The 14,343-nt window shown below is 30.9% G+C and overlaps 1 protein-coding gene across 1 annotated transcript in view; it reads left to right on the forward strand.

Annotated features, from left to right (window-relative positions):
* The window catches only part of LOC124535586 (amyloid-beta-like protein), a 123,978-nt gene continuing 109,635 nt past the window's right edge, over positions 1-14,343 (forward strand). Inside the window, exon 1 of the mRNA XM_047111846.1 lies at positions 1-154. Coding sequence (XP_046967802.1) covers positions 89-154 — 66 coding nt within the window. The 5' untranslated portion in view covers positions 1-88. The remainder of the gene's footprint in view (positions 155-14,343) is intronic.

Below are 14,343 nucleotides of genomic sequence, written 5' to 3' on the forward strand. Positions count from 1 at the left end.
ACCAACCAACTAGTACGCAGGTTTCTGGCGTCTAGCACAAACGTCAGTAGCGAGACGGGAACCAGAGCGCTTCATCGCGGCCGCAATCATGTCGCGTGCCGTGCTTTTTATTAGTGTTTTTACGATATTTTTGGACGTCCTGCAAGCTAGCCAGGTAAGTTTAGTATTTATTTCGACGTATTTTAGAGTATATTTTTGGATACAGCACTGCGGCGAGAAGCCGGGGCCTTTAAGTCTAAAATCGATTAACGCGCTTAGAAATGTTTTTAAGTCAGGCGTTAAATAGACTAACCGGCTGTTTTCAGTTGCAGATACCTTAAAAGTTTATTGATGGTAGTTCCTACATCATGTGGTTTTTTTGTTACTTTAATAGATATAGAGATTGCGTAATATAAAACGTAAGGATCATATAGTTTTCAAGTATGAAGACGTCACTGCTATACTACCGGCGAAATGCAGTAATAGTTAATGCAAAACGAGACGTCATTTCGTTTTATAATAGCTAGGTAGTTTTTCTTGTGAATATATGAAATGCTACGGAAAACTATATATGTTGTAATTAATTACCTTCATAATTTAAAATAACTTTCCCTGTAATTCTCAATATTACATAACTTTGTAATACTTTTATTTTAAAAATAAAGTAATAGTAAATATTATATAAAAACGATAACAATGCATTTCTATTGTAACAGGGTAAAAAGTACTGTATTAAATCTACAAGGGATATATTTTGAACTATTTTTAATAATATATTAGGAAAAAATAAAAAAAAATCCATAAAAACTATCATACCATTTTTTTTTAATTTGTCTAATTAATATTAAAAAGGGTAGCTCTTTGATATAGCGTTTTGAGTAGAGATTTGTATGGATCTCACTATCATGGAATACAAGAAAATTGGATGCCGTCGGAGCCGAAATTCCACCTAACAGTAGAGCAGCGGAGAGTCAGTTGATAATGTAACATAATATGTTTAAAAAAACACAAAAAAGTATATAAATAGTAAATAAGACGATTAATTCTTACATTTCTTATTTACTTAGACCAAATTAATCTCTTCTCAAATTTAAATGACATAATAATAAAATTGAATACATCTTAAATGATTATTACAAGAAATATATTACTAAAATTATATTAACATTTCAATATATTCTTATTTGAAATTATAATGTACACGGATTTCATTGAATATGTTTTAAAATTGATTTTCTAGAAAATAATCTGTGCAAAAATCTGTCTTAAATAAATCTGTGCAAATATAGTCTTCGGATATCTTTTTATTAATTATAGATTATCCTAAACATTCCATCAATCCACATTGGAACAGTGTGGTGGAATATGTTCCAACTCTCTCCTTAATGGAACAGGAGGCCTTATCCCAGCAGTGGGAAATTTACAGGCTTTTACTTTTACTTTTTTATCCTAGACATATCGCGATATAAAGATTATGCAATATTACGTCGGGATATTTTATATTATACGCTTATTTTATATTATAATACTAAGAGCTCCGACTTCTTTAATTCCGAGCTCTTTTCCACTTAATTATTTTTCCCTGAATTAATTACTTAATTAATACGAAGGGCCGGTTCATTAGGTCGGAACGGTAGTTCTATCGCAGGCTCTTGCTGATTATACAATATTATACACATATAAGTTTATATGACACATTATACAGGACTCTAATTTTTGGTAGCATTATGTTTGAACTCGAATTATGAACTACAGATTGCATTATAGGAACAATTCTAAGGATTATAAACCAGCATATTTAAGAAGGTAGAAAGGAATAGGTAGATGACGATGGCTCGTTTAATTGTCATTAGTTCAATATCAATTTCGATCGTTCGAGTAGTTTGAGCGGATATCTTCCCTTGTTCGTCTATGAAATAAAATTATTCGCTCGTTTCTGAACCAGTAATAAAATGAGATCTTATATTCTGAAGGAAATAGAACAAAAGACGGCGTTCATTTAAAGTCGCCTCACGTTCGTGCGCTAAGTTCTTATTGATTACGATTCTCCGTAACTCGAACTACATTCAGATCGTGGGTTTGGAAACCCAGGTGGGAATTACTTAACCTTACCCCTTTGGCACACATAAGTGTTTTAAACATACGTATCAATGCTTTATTTGCTTTTCTTTATACTTTATTTAATTAACCATTTGATATTAGGCAATTAATAACTGAAGGACACTGACCACACTGATTTATCTCTTTCTGATGTAATTGATTTAACATTCGAAAGAAGAAGACAGAGAATATTTGACCACTAAAACTAATTTATTTAAAGTCATATATTTTAACTAACGTAGGATAAAAATATTCATCAATAAAATTATTTTAAAATTTCATATATTTTGAGATGTACTACATTTTGTAAAAGTTTCATACTGGAATTTATATTTTGAATTCTTTGCACTTCAACTTTTTGGAAAGCTGTCATCACCGGCGGATGAGAGCTTTCGGAGCTTTCGGTTTTGAGCGTCCGGGTAAAAGCTATATAAACGTTTGTGTGAAAAACGGAAATTGATAAAACCAAAAAATCTCTACCCTATACAACTTAATATTACATCATCAGCGCTAAGTTTTATGAAATATGTTCAGGAAAAGTGAGATTTTAATATCAGAGCGACTGTATTATTTAGGCGTCGTTTATTTAATATTTACCGTATCTTTATATGTATGTTATCCATGTTAATAGATACATAGAAAATAAATAGCGTTAGTACTGAGTCTGAAACTCAGTATTCTAAATATTTGATTTTTTTTATAAAAAAATTTGGAAGCCTATCACATTTCAATGTTTGTTTTAAAAAATAGCGATAGATAAAAATATATATTTCCAAATATATTCAAAAATGACGTAATTCAGAGTTATAAAACATATAAAACTATACAACCTCGTTTGTCATAGAATTATTAAGTTGTAAATTAAATATTTCAGAACGTTACAATATCATGTAATATAAAACAAAGTATTTCGAAAATCGAAAAGTTATTTAAATCCGTTGATAATTTTATTACTTCAAGTTTAATGTTATTAACAGCTCAGAACTCATGCACGTACGTTTATTAAGCTGTTACGTAAGATCGGCTATATGACCACGCAGATGTTAATGTTAGTTGATCCTAAGCTCTCAAGTTTTAGTGCACATTTACGAGCAGGCTTGTGTGCCTAACTGTTGACCGAGTCTAGTTGAATAAAGCTACTGTTGTGCGCGTACAGTGAGTGTACCTTAACTTCAACTCTTACGAGTACCACTAGTTGAATACGACTTTATTCTGATTGATTATATTATAGCCATAGTTTATGTTATAATAATTATTATTATAAAACCAAGGGGGATATTGTAGTGTGCAAATGATTGCACAGACACAGCTTTCTTCAGTCTTTTAATTCGATGAAACGGGAAACCCACATGAATGGTGGATCAGGCGTTACACCAATAAGTATCCTATGATCTACTATGAAGAAGTTCTTGATAGAATAATCGATTAGTTATTCCGATCTAGGATTAAAATTTAGACCTATAAGGTCTTAAGTTACTATACCGTCGAGGCTGCTTTTACTTTATAAGTAGTCATTGAATTTATAAGTAACAATGAAGCTCATGTTATTGTTGTATTTGTTATCATAAATAAAATAATGTAGATGATAACTCGACGATTGTCATTTTGATTTTTTTTAATGCAGAACGCACATTAGAGAACTGCTTAATTGATTCTCTTTTTCTATGAAATAAAAGTTAAGTACTTATTAATTTATAACAAAGACTTTTAAGCTACGACTTATAATTTTATATCAAATATGTATTGTTATATTTTTTTAAATAAATACTTTTTAATTTCAGCTCATTTCGTGGAAGGCTATCGTTTAAAAGTTAAACAATATATTAAACGTTGTAAATAATTGGTTCTTGAATTTCATCCTTTATGTTTCACGCATAAATGATGTAGCTGACTATTTTCAGCAATAAATAATATTTATGATAGGTAATCAAATAAAAAGTATTTAAATATGGAATTCATTTCCGTACGGATTGTAAATCAGGCGTATAATATTGAAAAGTTACATAATATATAAACTCTTTTTAATCGATGACGTACGAGTATATTTGAAAAAGGAATAAAAAATTAAAAAAGCGATGGTATTCCTTACAGAATAAAAAAAAATCACATTATTTATACCTTGAAAAGTGAAATAAGCTTAACATAATTAATTGGCGGTGCTTGAATGTGTCAAGCACATTGAAGGCATTAATGAGGGCGCGGGAAAAGCGCTACTTTTTTCCAGAATATTGATGGAATTTATTTAAATAAGAAATCCTTTACTGTTACCGTGAATCCGTTAAAATACGGTAATAGCGATCTTTTTATACACATCACTTCCATTATGGGACATTCGTTAATTACTTTAGCATAGCTAATGTATTTTACGTTTTATCTTTATTAGTATCATATTAATATTTTTTTTCTGTTCCTAATTCATATTATAGATAGCTCCTTTAACTTTAAATTGACATAAAACATTATTATTTATCTGTGACGCGTATGACACATAGAGGTGAGACCTCTTTGCTGAAATTAGAATTTTTTTTAAAGTTATTTTATTAATACATATTTTACCAAAAGAAATAAAAGTGTATCATATAAAGAAGTTTTCATGTAACTCACGTGCGGCGTAAATGAAGAAAACTTTTGTTTATGGCCAGTAAAAATACTATAAAGCGCTGGGAAGAGCGTAAACTATACCCGAAAAGCCTAACAAACTGCTTTTGAAACTTTATATCGAGGCAACTGTAATAATAATTATAATTAACCCTTTAATATTTCTCGTCTTATTATTATTTATATATTATTCTCGAAGCAGAAATTAAAACATAAGAAACTCAAGAAAGCTAAACTTCATTCGTAGAACACTTAAAATATAATTTATTATGTATTTAATTTAGACCAATTATTTTCTCTCGTCGTTGTGATGTTTAATCAAAAATGAATTTGTATTAATGTGTATCCTGTCATCAAAAGTTCAATATTCCGATGTTTCCGAAATTCAACGATACAATCAAGTTCAGTAATAGAATAAAAGAATAATCTTGTTTCCCAATATCTGAAATCGGATTTACTTAAAATTATACGAAAGTGAAGTATATTTTTCTGACATTGTTAACTAAAAGTCGGCTTTGATGGGATTCGGCGTCGCACTTTTGAAACGTTTTTATAACGGTTCTTACTTTGTAAGGATTTACGGGCGTAAGCAGGCCGAAATATCATTACCGTTTCGCTATTATTGTGACCATTGTTTTAATTTTCGTCTCGGCCTTTATTTTGAATTGGATCAAATTGGACGGAGAATATTTCATTTCGTCGAGTGAACCTGTGTAATATTTAACTCCTGAAAACGTTTTATTAGCTTCATTCGCAATAACCACTACATTTGAAATGCAAATTGCAAACAAGCAAGTACATTCTATGCTTTATAGTAACACATATAGGTATATATATATTTATACACAAAGTAACAGCATGTAAATGTACCACTGCTGTGCTACGGTCTTCGGTTAATACACGTGCTTGAATTGTGTCTGACTCTTGTGTGTAGCTTTGGCTTATTCGAAAGATGACTTTACCGTCCATACGGGATATGAGAACAAATAATATGTTATAGTTCTTATACTTAATGATGATTGTTTTAGTTTAAATATTTAAATTTGTGGTAAATTTATTGAAGTGATAACATTTATCTTTACTAGATTTTTTATATATCTAATTTTTCTAACAATAAAAGTTGTATGACGAATGAATAATAATTTCGCGAAGTTGGCAAAGCTGTACTTAGCCTAGAATTTATAACTTAGAATGCTTCTATGATATTAAATATGTATTTTCAAATGATAGCTATAAAAGATGATGAATTAGTTTCTTTTTGGTATAGTGTTTCATATGTTTAGTCAAACAAACCTTTGGGTTCAGGGAAATACGTAGTTATTGTCCTTAACAATTTTTCATCTAATTAATAATAAAAAATGTGAAAATAAGCTAATTAGCTTCATTTATGAATGCCTTTTTTATAAATATATTGGGTGATGTATTTTACTTCATAGATAAATAAAAAAATGATAAAATAGAATATTTACGAATTGAAATTCAATAAATAAAATTTATTGAGATTTATTGCTTGTAAAAATTGTTTAAATAATGATTTCTCTTTTTCACTCATCATTGATTTGTCAATCTAAAAAAGGAATCAGTATTGTTTACCTTTTATATACATAATTTTTTCTTCAGATAACAGTTCTTAAGGATATATAAATTTTGTTTTATTTACAAGTATGTATCTACAAGTGTATGTGAAATCGCCGATACTCGTTAGGCTTTTTATAGCCTAACTAGTTTCTAGACAAGTTTTTGTGCACCTGCAATGCGCTTAATTTGACCTCTTGGCGAGATGAGCTTATTGATAAAACTTTACAAACATTTGTATAAAAGGTTATACGCGGAGAATTATATAAAGAATCCCGTTTATATATTTTTTTAAATTGCGTTTTTTAAGGCTTATTCGAAAACGGTGTATTTCTTTTTTAATTTTAATTGGCTCTTGGTAATAATAAAAAAAGTCTAATAATTTAGATATGATAATAGTAATTTCGTAGTTCATATTAAAACTAAGTTATAAAAAAAAACTATTTTAATAATATTTGTATTGTATAGAATAGAAAAAGGAAACTTTTAATGTGCAGTATCTCTTAGACATAAAATATCATATTCATATGTTCTTCAGCCTCTATTTTCTATATATAGAGTTAGTTATCAATATAGAGTTTTGTCTTTAGTAGAACGTAATTATAACATACTCAAATAAAAAACCGGGTATTGTATTATCGACTACCGTGCAACAATGATTCCGTAAATGGACGGAACAACTAACATTATCGGCATTCCGGTTAAGATAGGTTTAACCTCCTTTCTGTGGTACCGTCCGGAGATCTATTACCACAAACCGAAACCACCAACGATGTAAACTAATAAAAAGTTAACGCAGATTATACACAGCACGTCACATGTAATCTATTCATATAAGAAAATTGGGGTGTCTGTTTGTAATATTAATATAACCCTTTTTTACTCAATGCATATGTATAACAATGTACAATTTTTGTCGGTCTGTCTATTTGTTCCGGCTAATCTCTGGAACGGCTGGACCGATTTTGACGGGACTTTCACTGATAGATAACTGATATAATAGCGAGTAACTAAGGCTACAGTATTTTTTTTGTTATATTCAAAGACGTACAAGGTCTCGGGCACAGCTAGTGAAATAAAATTAAAGAAATTCATATAACTTTATATTTAATAGCAAGCGTTGAAATATGGAACGGTTCTTTAAAGTTTAATCTCTATCCGCAAGATGGAACCGTACTAAGGCTTGAGACGAGATGAGCCACGAAATTGGCGAACTGGGACTAATGCGTAGCTCACTGTTCTATTTCGTGAGAAGGCCCGAGAGACTTTGAATATTATACGTGACACATATTTGATGAATTTATGAATGTGAATTATATTTAAGTTTCTTACGTTAACTAAGTTTTCGTTTTAACTTTTGAGTTTTGAGGTTTCATATAAAGTAGTACAGTAAAACGGATGAGTTTTTCAACTCAATATAAATGGGTTAAAATTACTTTAATATTAAAAAATGATGACTTTGTATGTGATCTCAATTAATAAACTGCTTTATGATTGATGCTTACCGGTATTCTTTACATTTTATTATCACCTGAAACAGTTTTATAAAGCATAATTTGGTAATAGAGTAAGAGTATTTTAGATATGACCTTGAATGAAATCGCGGTAACAAATAAAAATTCTTATAGATAAATAGAAGATGCGAGCATATTTGATATAACACGATGTCCGCCGGTTTCAAAGCCCGAAGCCTCCTTGAGACGTATTCAGCGGAACTTTACAGTAGTTTGCATGTAGTCTTTTGTTCGCAAAGTGCGCTTGGGAAGATACGTATGGACGGAGTTGGGTGCAGCGACTATTTTATTTTCCCCATTCCACCCTTTCACAATGATATCACAATTTACCTACAAGACATTCGCGTTTTGTACGGACTCGTAATTTCTATTCTCCTTTCTTTCGTCGTCTTATTGTTTGACGGTATATAAGATCTCTTTTAATTGGCATCATTTCGTTTTTGAGATATCTTTTTTTCAGGAAGCTATTTTCGTAGCATTTATAAAAAAATGTACGACGAATGGGGGACGCCGATGTCTTCTTGTTGTGACTTTATAGAAAGAGAAAGATCGTAAGACTTCCTTTGTTAATATCATGTACAATATTTTTGTCATGTCGATTGAGACAATTTAGATATTTTTAATAACCTCTAAGTAGAGCTAAGGAAGTTTTATTTCGAAAATATTTTCATGCTAGCTAATTCATATTTCATATTATATACGGTGGTTGAAATAGCCATTAGCCATACATTCAAATTTAGAATGCCCATCTTCCACATAAATCTTTCTTTAATATTTTACATTGTAACCACAGTATTGGATGTACCGTATCATACTACGTCAGTACATTAAAGTTTTCTTCGCATGTAGGCCACAGCTGCCTGCACCATTGTAGTCTAAGAGGATTACTTGCTGCCTCCGCTGAAACGTGGCGAACATCATTTAAAAGGATTTTTCATAATAATTTCTCTTCGCTTCACGTGTTGGTACATGAACTGAAAGTTTTATGTAAAATGGCTTTAAGTTTTTATCACATTTAATGTTACGTGCGCTGTAGGCATTTGGGCGTTGAGAACAATTATATAATTAGGAAGCTGGAAACCAAATTCAACCGTCGTGTAAGGAGTTTCGAGACGGCAAGCCTCAAGGTTTGTTGCTAAGTACCTGAAGCGTGTGTTTTTGAAGCACGGAAATATTCGCAACTTTTAATATGGTTTTAAAATTTATAACAAGAGTGAGGAGTTTTTCAAACTTCACTTTTACATTAGAAATACACTCATTTCTATAATATAAGCATTTCGGTTATTTAGGAAAAAATGTAGGTAGTTAAAAATATTAATAATGTTTTATTCAATTGATAATATGCTAATGTTATTCTTTTGCAATATGTTATAGATATTTACGGGTACTATAACAAAATAATTCTTTTTATAAACCTACACCTGATTTTACAGTTAAATTGAAATTCTGAAATTACTGAATTTTGGCTCCAAGAAAACAATTGGGTGCGTTTTATCTCGCGTAACACCTAACTACCAATTCCTATATCACGAATAAAACCTCGAATACCAACTATTAATCCCTAATTTGCATAAAACGACTACATTATGCATAAAACAATTAATTAATCTTATCTAACAAATTTTTCATGTCTAATGATCTCAAGTTAAATAAATCGAAGCTACAAGTATCGTAATGGCTATTAAAACGTCTAACATTCTATACAAATGCCACGTTAATCGATTAAACTTTTCCCAAGGACAACGGTACAGAATAATCTAGATCAGACCCGTCCTTGTCCTTTTATAAGATTACTATCTACTATCGAGTACCGTAAAGAGAAATAAATGATAATGTAATCCACTCGATTTTATATCTTGTCCTCATGGAAATAAAGTACAGTTTTACATAATTCTATTTATCTCATTAGTTTTATAAAAACTACTACCATGTACTATAAGATACCGATGTACCCTATAATGGTATGGTGATGGTAAAAAAGTTATATTGGCTGTACGCGAAGGGTTTTTGCGTTGGTTCCCAGGCTTCGAAGCATCTTAGGCGTCACCTGTGCGACTAGAAAGGCAAGTTGATCGGTTTTTTGTTTCTTTATTATCGGTACGGTAATACGAGTTGGGAATCATGGGTATAATGATTTGAAAGACCCGTTTCTTGTAATATACGTAAAATTTTCCGACTCATGGAAGGATATATTTTATATATATTCGAAGTAGAGAGAGAACTCGCTTATGTAATACTAATCTATACTTAATATTATAAATGTGAAAGTAACACAGTGTGTCTGTTTGTCTGTTGCTCTTCCATGGCCAAACTGCTGAATCGAATCTAATGAAATTTGGTATTAAGGAACCTTAAACTCCTAGGAAGGACATAGGTTACTTTGTCGAACAGTTGTGGAACCAAAATGTCAGCGTAGCCCGGGGGACTACTAGTTAAATTATATTTGTTATCATCTTGTAACCATTATTAAGCGACTTGTGTTTTAAATATCAATAAGGAAGTATGACTGGTAGTGACTTTGGTCCATTTTAAGATACAGCCCACTCACCAATTTCTAAGGCAAATAGTCATGCTGCGTATTACCGTGTTGCGGTTTGAATGGTGAGTTATTGAGCCAGTGTAATAATAGTTAATTATTTAATCCCGGCGTTAAAATTTATTAATTCTTTAAATTACTAAATTTAGTTAATCCTTTCGAGTTTGAAGGGTCAGTGAACCAGTGCAGCTACAGGCAGAAGGGACATAAGATCTTAGTTCCCAAGGTTGGTGGCGCATTGGTGATGTAAGGAATGGTTAATATTACACAGAGCTTTTAACTATGGGCGGTGACAACTTACATAAGGTAGCATTTGGTTGTCCATCTACATATATGTATTATAAAAATATTAGTGTAAACATGGAAACAAATGTACTTACAAAACATTTATGTTTACACAGTTATACTTATGAGTTTTAGAAACCTGACCGAAGCGTCCCAAAATCACAAGAGCACAAGCACCAAGGCTCTCGGATATAGCTTCGAGGCTCGTCTTGCAGTAATCTAGTTGTAGCAACATAATACACCGTAGCAGTTAATTGAGTCAGCGCCACAAAATGTCCAATGGACCAGCAAATACAGCCTTCTGCTCCGCTTGACGACCTAACATCGATAGCTATACGACGAACTAATCCTCTGAATTTTATTCCACGCCGGGGCCCGTGAAAAATGAATTTTGAGGTTGTTCACCGCCCGGAGGAGGGTAAATTGAGGTTGAATAATTTACTTTTCGCTGCTTCTTATTGCGTGCTTATTTGCCTCTCGACTCAGCGAATTTATTTTTGAAGAAAATCAACTTGGCGTTGTTACGAAATTATTATTTTTTGCTGTTGTTGTTATATATACTGAGATATAGGCATAAGTAAGTTGATTTATTAGCAAAGTACTTTACATTATAGCCCGTGATGGTCAGAGTGTTGGGTAAAGGCGACTTCTGCCGAGGTAATTTTATAGAGTATTATTCCAAGTGTAGTGGTTTGGCGGATATTCATATTACTATTTTTCACGACCACTCAGCACCAGATGTACTCAAGTTTAGAAAAACTCAGTTATGATTGTCTGACTTTGGACTCATGATCTCCACCTTCAGTTAGTTCATTTAAGGAATGAAGTCCTTAGTTGATTCTTTGAATAATATTAAACGTTTATGACAAAGTCCCTTACACAGTTAATTTGTGTTGACTAAGAAAGATTTTGACGTATTGTGATAATACAAAATAATGATGATGCTGCCACAGTTATATTAGATACCTGCCGTCCGCTAATGATTCAATAAATTCCACTATTATCATATAATAACATAATAACGTATATTACCTGACATATAATTGCTCGACAATATTAGTTCTATAATTCGGTTCGCTTGAACATAGACAGATTAACATTATATATACCTACGGAACCTAGAGAGCTAAGTGATGGTATTTACTAAGAGCATACAGCAATCCCGTAGGGTGTGTATTTGGTTAGAGCACAGCTTCTCACTATGTACCGGTCGAGTAGCTTCTAAGATTCATTGGATATTCAGTGGTCTATATAACACGAGTTACGATTTCAGTCTAGGTATTTGTCTACTACAGCAAACAATGGTTGTAATGTAAATACGATTCGATTGAGACGAGATTTGATTCGGTGGCAATATTGAAAACTATTATGAGAAAATATGTATCTGAAATAAAGACTCAAACTTATTCTCTATAGGTACAAGTAAGAAAACTTATTACATCAGGGACTGCACATTCTTATAACAGACAGATCAGACAATCTTTATAAAAAAAGTAAAATTAATAGTCACAAATGTCTCACTGTTGGGTTAGAGTACTAAGAATAAGTTTCCAAGGAACTTTGGTATATGCATTCGATAGCATTTCATTTCGGCCCGGCATTGTGCTTTCAAAGATAACGTAAAAATACAGTTTATTTTTATTTAATTACTAATTACGCATGTAGTTTTAATTCATATTTTTATGCAATACATTATGATTAAAAATTCTCTTTTACTTCAAATACCTTTAAATAATATAGACCAAAGCAGTTTATACAATATGCATAGCAATAAATAATATATGAATATTATATATATACGTAAGGAATTAATCAAACGAGCTCCATAAGCTTGTGACTTTGACTTAATCCATACAAGCTGTATAATATACCCTTTGAGAATAATGTCGTTTCCATAACACTAATTTATACATATTAAAAATACATATATTTCATACATATTTAAAATCATATGTGTATGTATTTCTACGATTAAATAACAAAATTCAATAAGCTTAAACTGCGTATATGCTCAATGTATGATGACCTCAATAGTATAGAAAGGATATGTAATTAAGCTATTCAATTAGAGAAGCAAATTACCTCAGTCAGAGACTCCAATCATACGTATAGTCAGCAAAACCGAATTAACTTCCGATCGATGATATATTGAGATCACTAGAACTCCGGTTTCTATAGCTCATACATATAAGAGCTATATTTGAGTTAATAAATATGAACACATTCAATACGAAGAGTTTTAATTCATACGTCAGTATTATTAGTAGTATTATAGTTTTTTTTAATATGAAATGCTTAGGTTATATCACCTCTCTCGTGATGTCATAAAATCATTAACATTAACTTTTAAAATACAAATAAGGTTTTTCTTAAATTAAAAAAAAAAAAACAAAAATTTTAATTTACAAAGAAAGGGAAAATCAAAAAATCTTTGAAGGACTGGTATTATTAAAAAACAATCTGCTATCAAATAAAAAAAAACACTAAATTCCAATTTATTTAAAAAAAATCCTTTTTTCATTTTTTAACGCTAAAGTCGAGTCGAGTCGAGTCTATTGGGCTCTCGTTCGACTTGTTTTAATTATTAACGGATTATTTATTAGGGATTACGTTATATAACGTTATTTAAATTAGTTAATATTGCCGTAATCCTAAGGCGTAAGCAAAGTTATTACAGTATAATTATTATTATATTTATAATACAAAATTTGTTTTTTAAAGAAAGAAAAGCTTACTTTTTTATCAAGGAATTAATTAATTAAATTTAACATTGTCTGTGGCTGTAACTACTACCGTTGAAGATTAATGAAACAAAAACGATACCCAAAAACACTTAGCCGCAGACTTGTAAGGTTTTCGAGCGCTTTTTCGCGAAACTAGCTTTACAGTCTTCTGTAATTTTTTATTCAGCTTGTATCATGTTTCCTTAAGGATCTCTTCCGAGACTTTTTCCGTATTCTTTTCACAATGTAATTATTTTAGAATTTAAACTTTTATTTTTAACACGATTTGTTTTTTATAATTTTAATATCTCAAACGTTATTTGTATTAGTCGTTGATTAATTAATGGAGGGACGTCTCTCTCTATTAAATAATTATTGACGTATATTAGTGCGAATGGGTGATACACATGTGTGATGACTAAGCAAAAAGACTGCAAAAAATACATATAAATATTAAGAAATAATGCATTTAACACAAGCGTTTTTTCATACTAATCGAAAATTTCAACCAAAGTGGTAAATTGTACTTCATTAAAGTTAACGTAGGCAAAACTGTACGGCATAGCTGTTATAAGTTAACTCAATAAATAGCCAATATTCGTAAAATTAAAGTTAAAATATAGAGCCGGCTTCAAATGTACAATGGCAATTACAGTTCTATGTAATTACAGTTCTTATGAAAGATAAATCTTATAATATTAGATTCAATTAGCAGAAAATTGTTTCTCCCTTTCCATAAGATAAGAAACAATATTCCGTTTTTATTGCAAATAGAAATGAAACAAAAGTATAAAGGAGAAATTACAGATAGTATATGAACCACTAAAACCACAATAGGCCTTAATATATGCAAAGATAGGAAAGTATTCAATAAAAGCATTCCAATGTTAAAAGCTGAAGTATCTCCATTATAAACCTAGGACTAGTCCTTAAGAGGGCAATGATGCGTTCGTTCACCGTCGCGCCCTAATGGCATTGTAAAAGTTTAATGCGATTCCACAAGCCGTGATCTCACTGATGGATTCTGAGCCAC

This window comes from Vanessa cardui, chromosome 15 (genome assembly GCF_905220365.1).
Source record: "Vanessa cardui chromosome 15, ilVanCard2.1, whole genome shotgun sequence".
In the NCBI taxonomy this organism is placed as follows: Eukaryota; Metazoa; Arthropoda; class Insecta; order Lepidoptera; family Nymphalidae; genus Vanessa; species Vanessa cardui.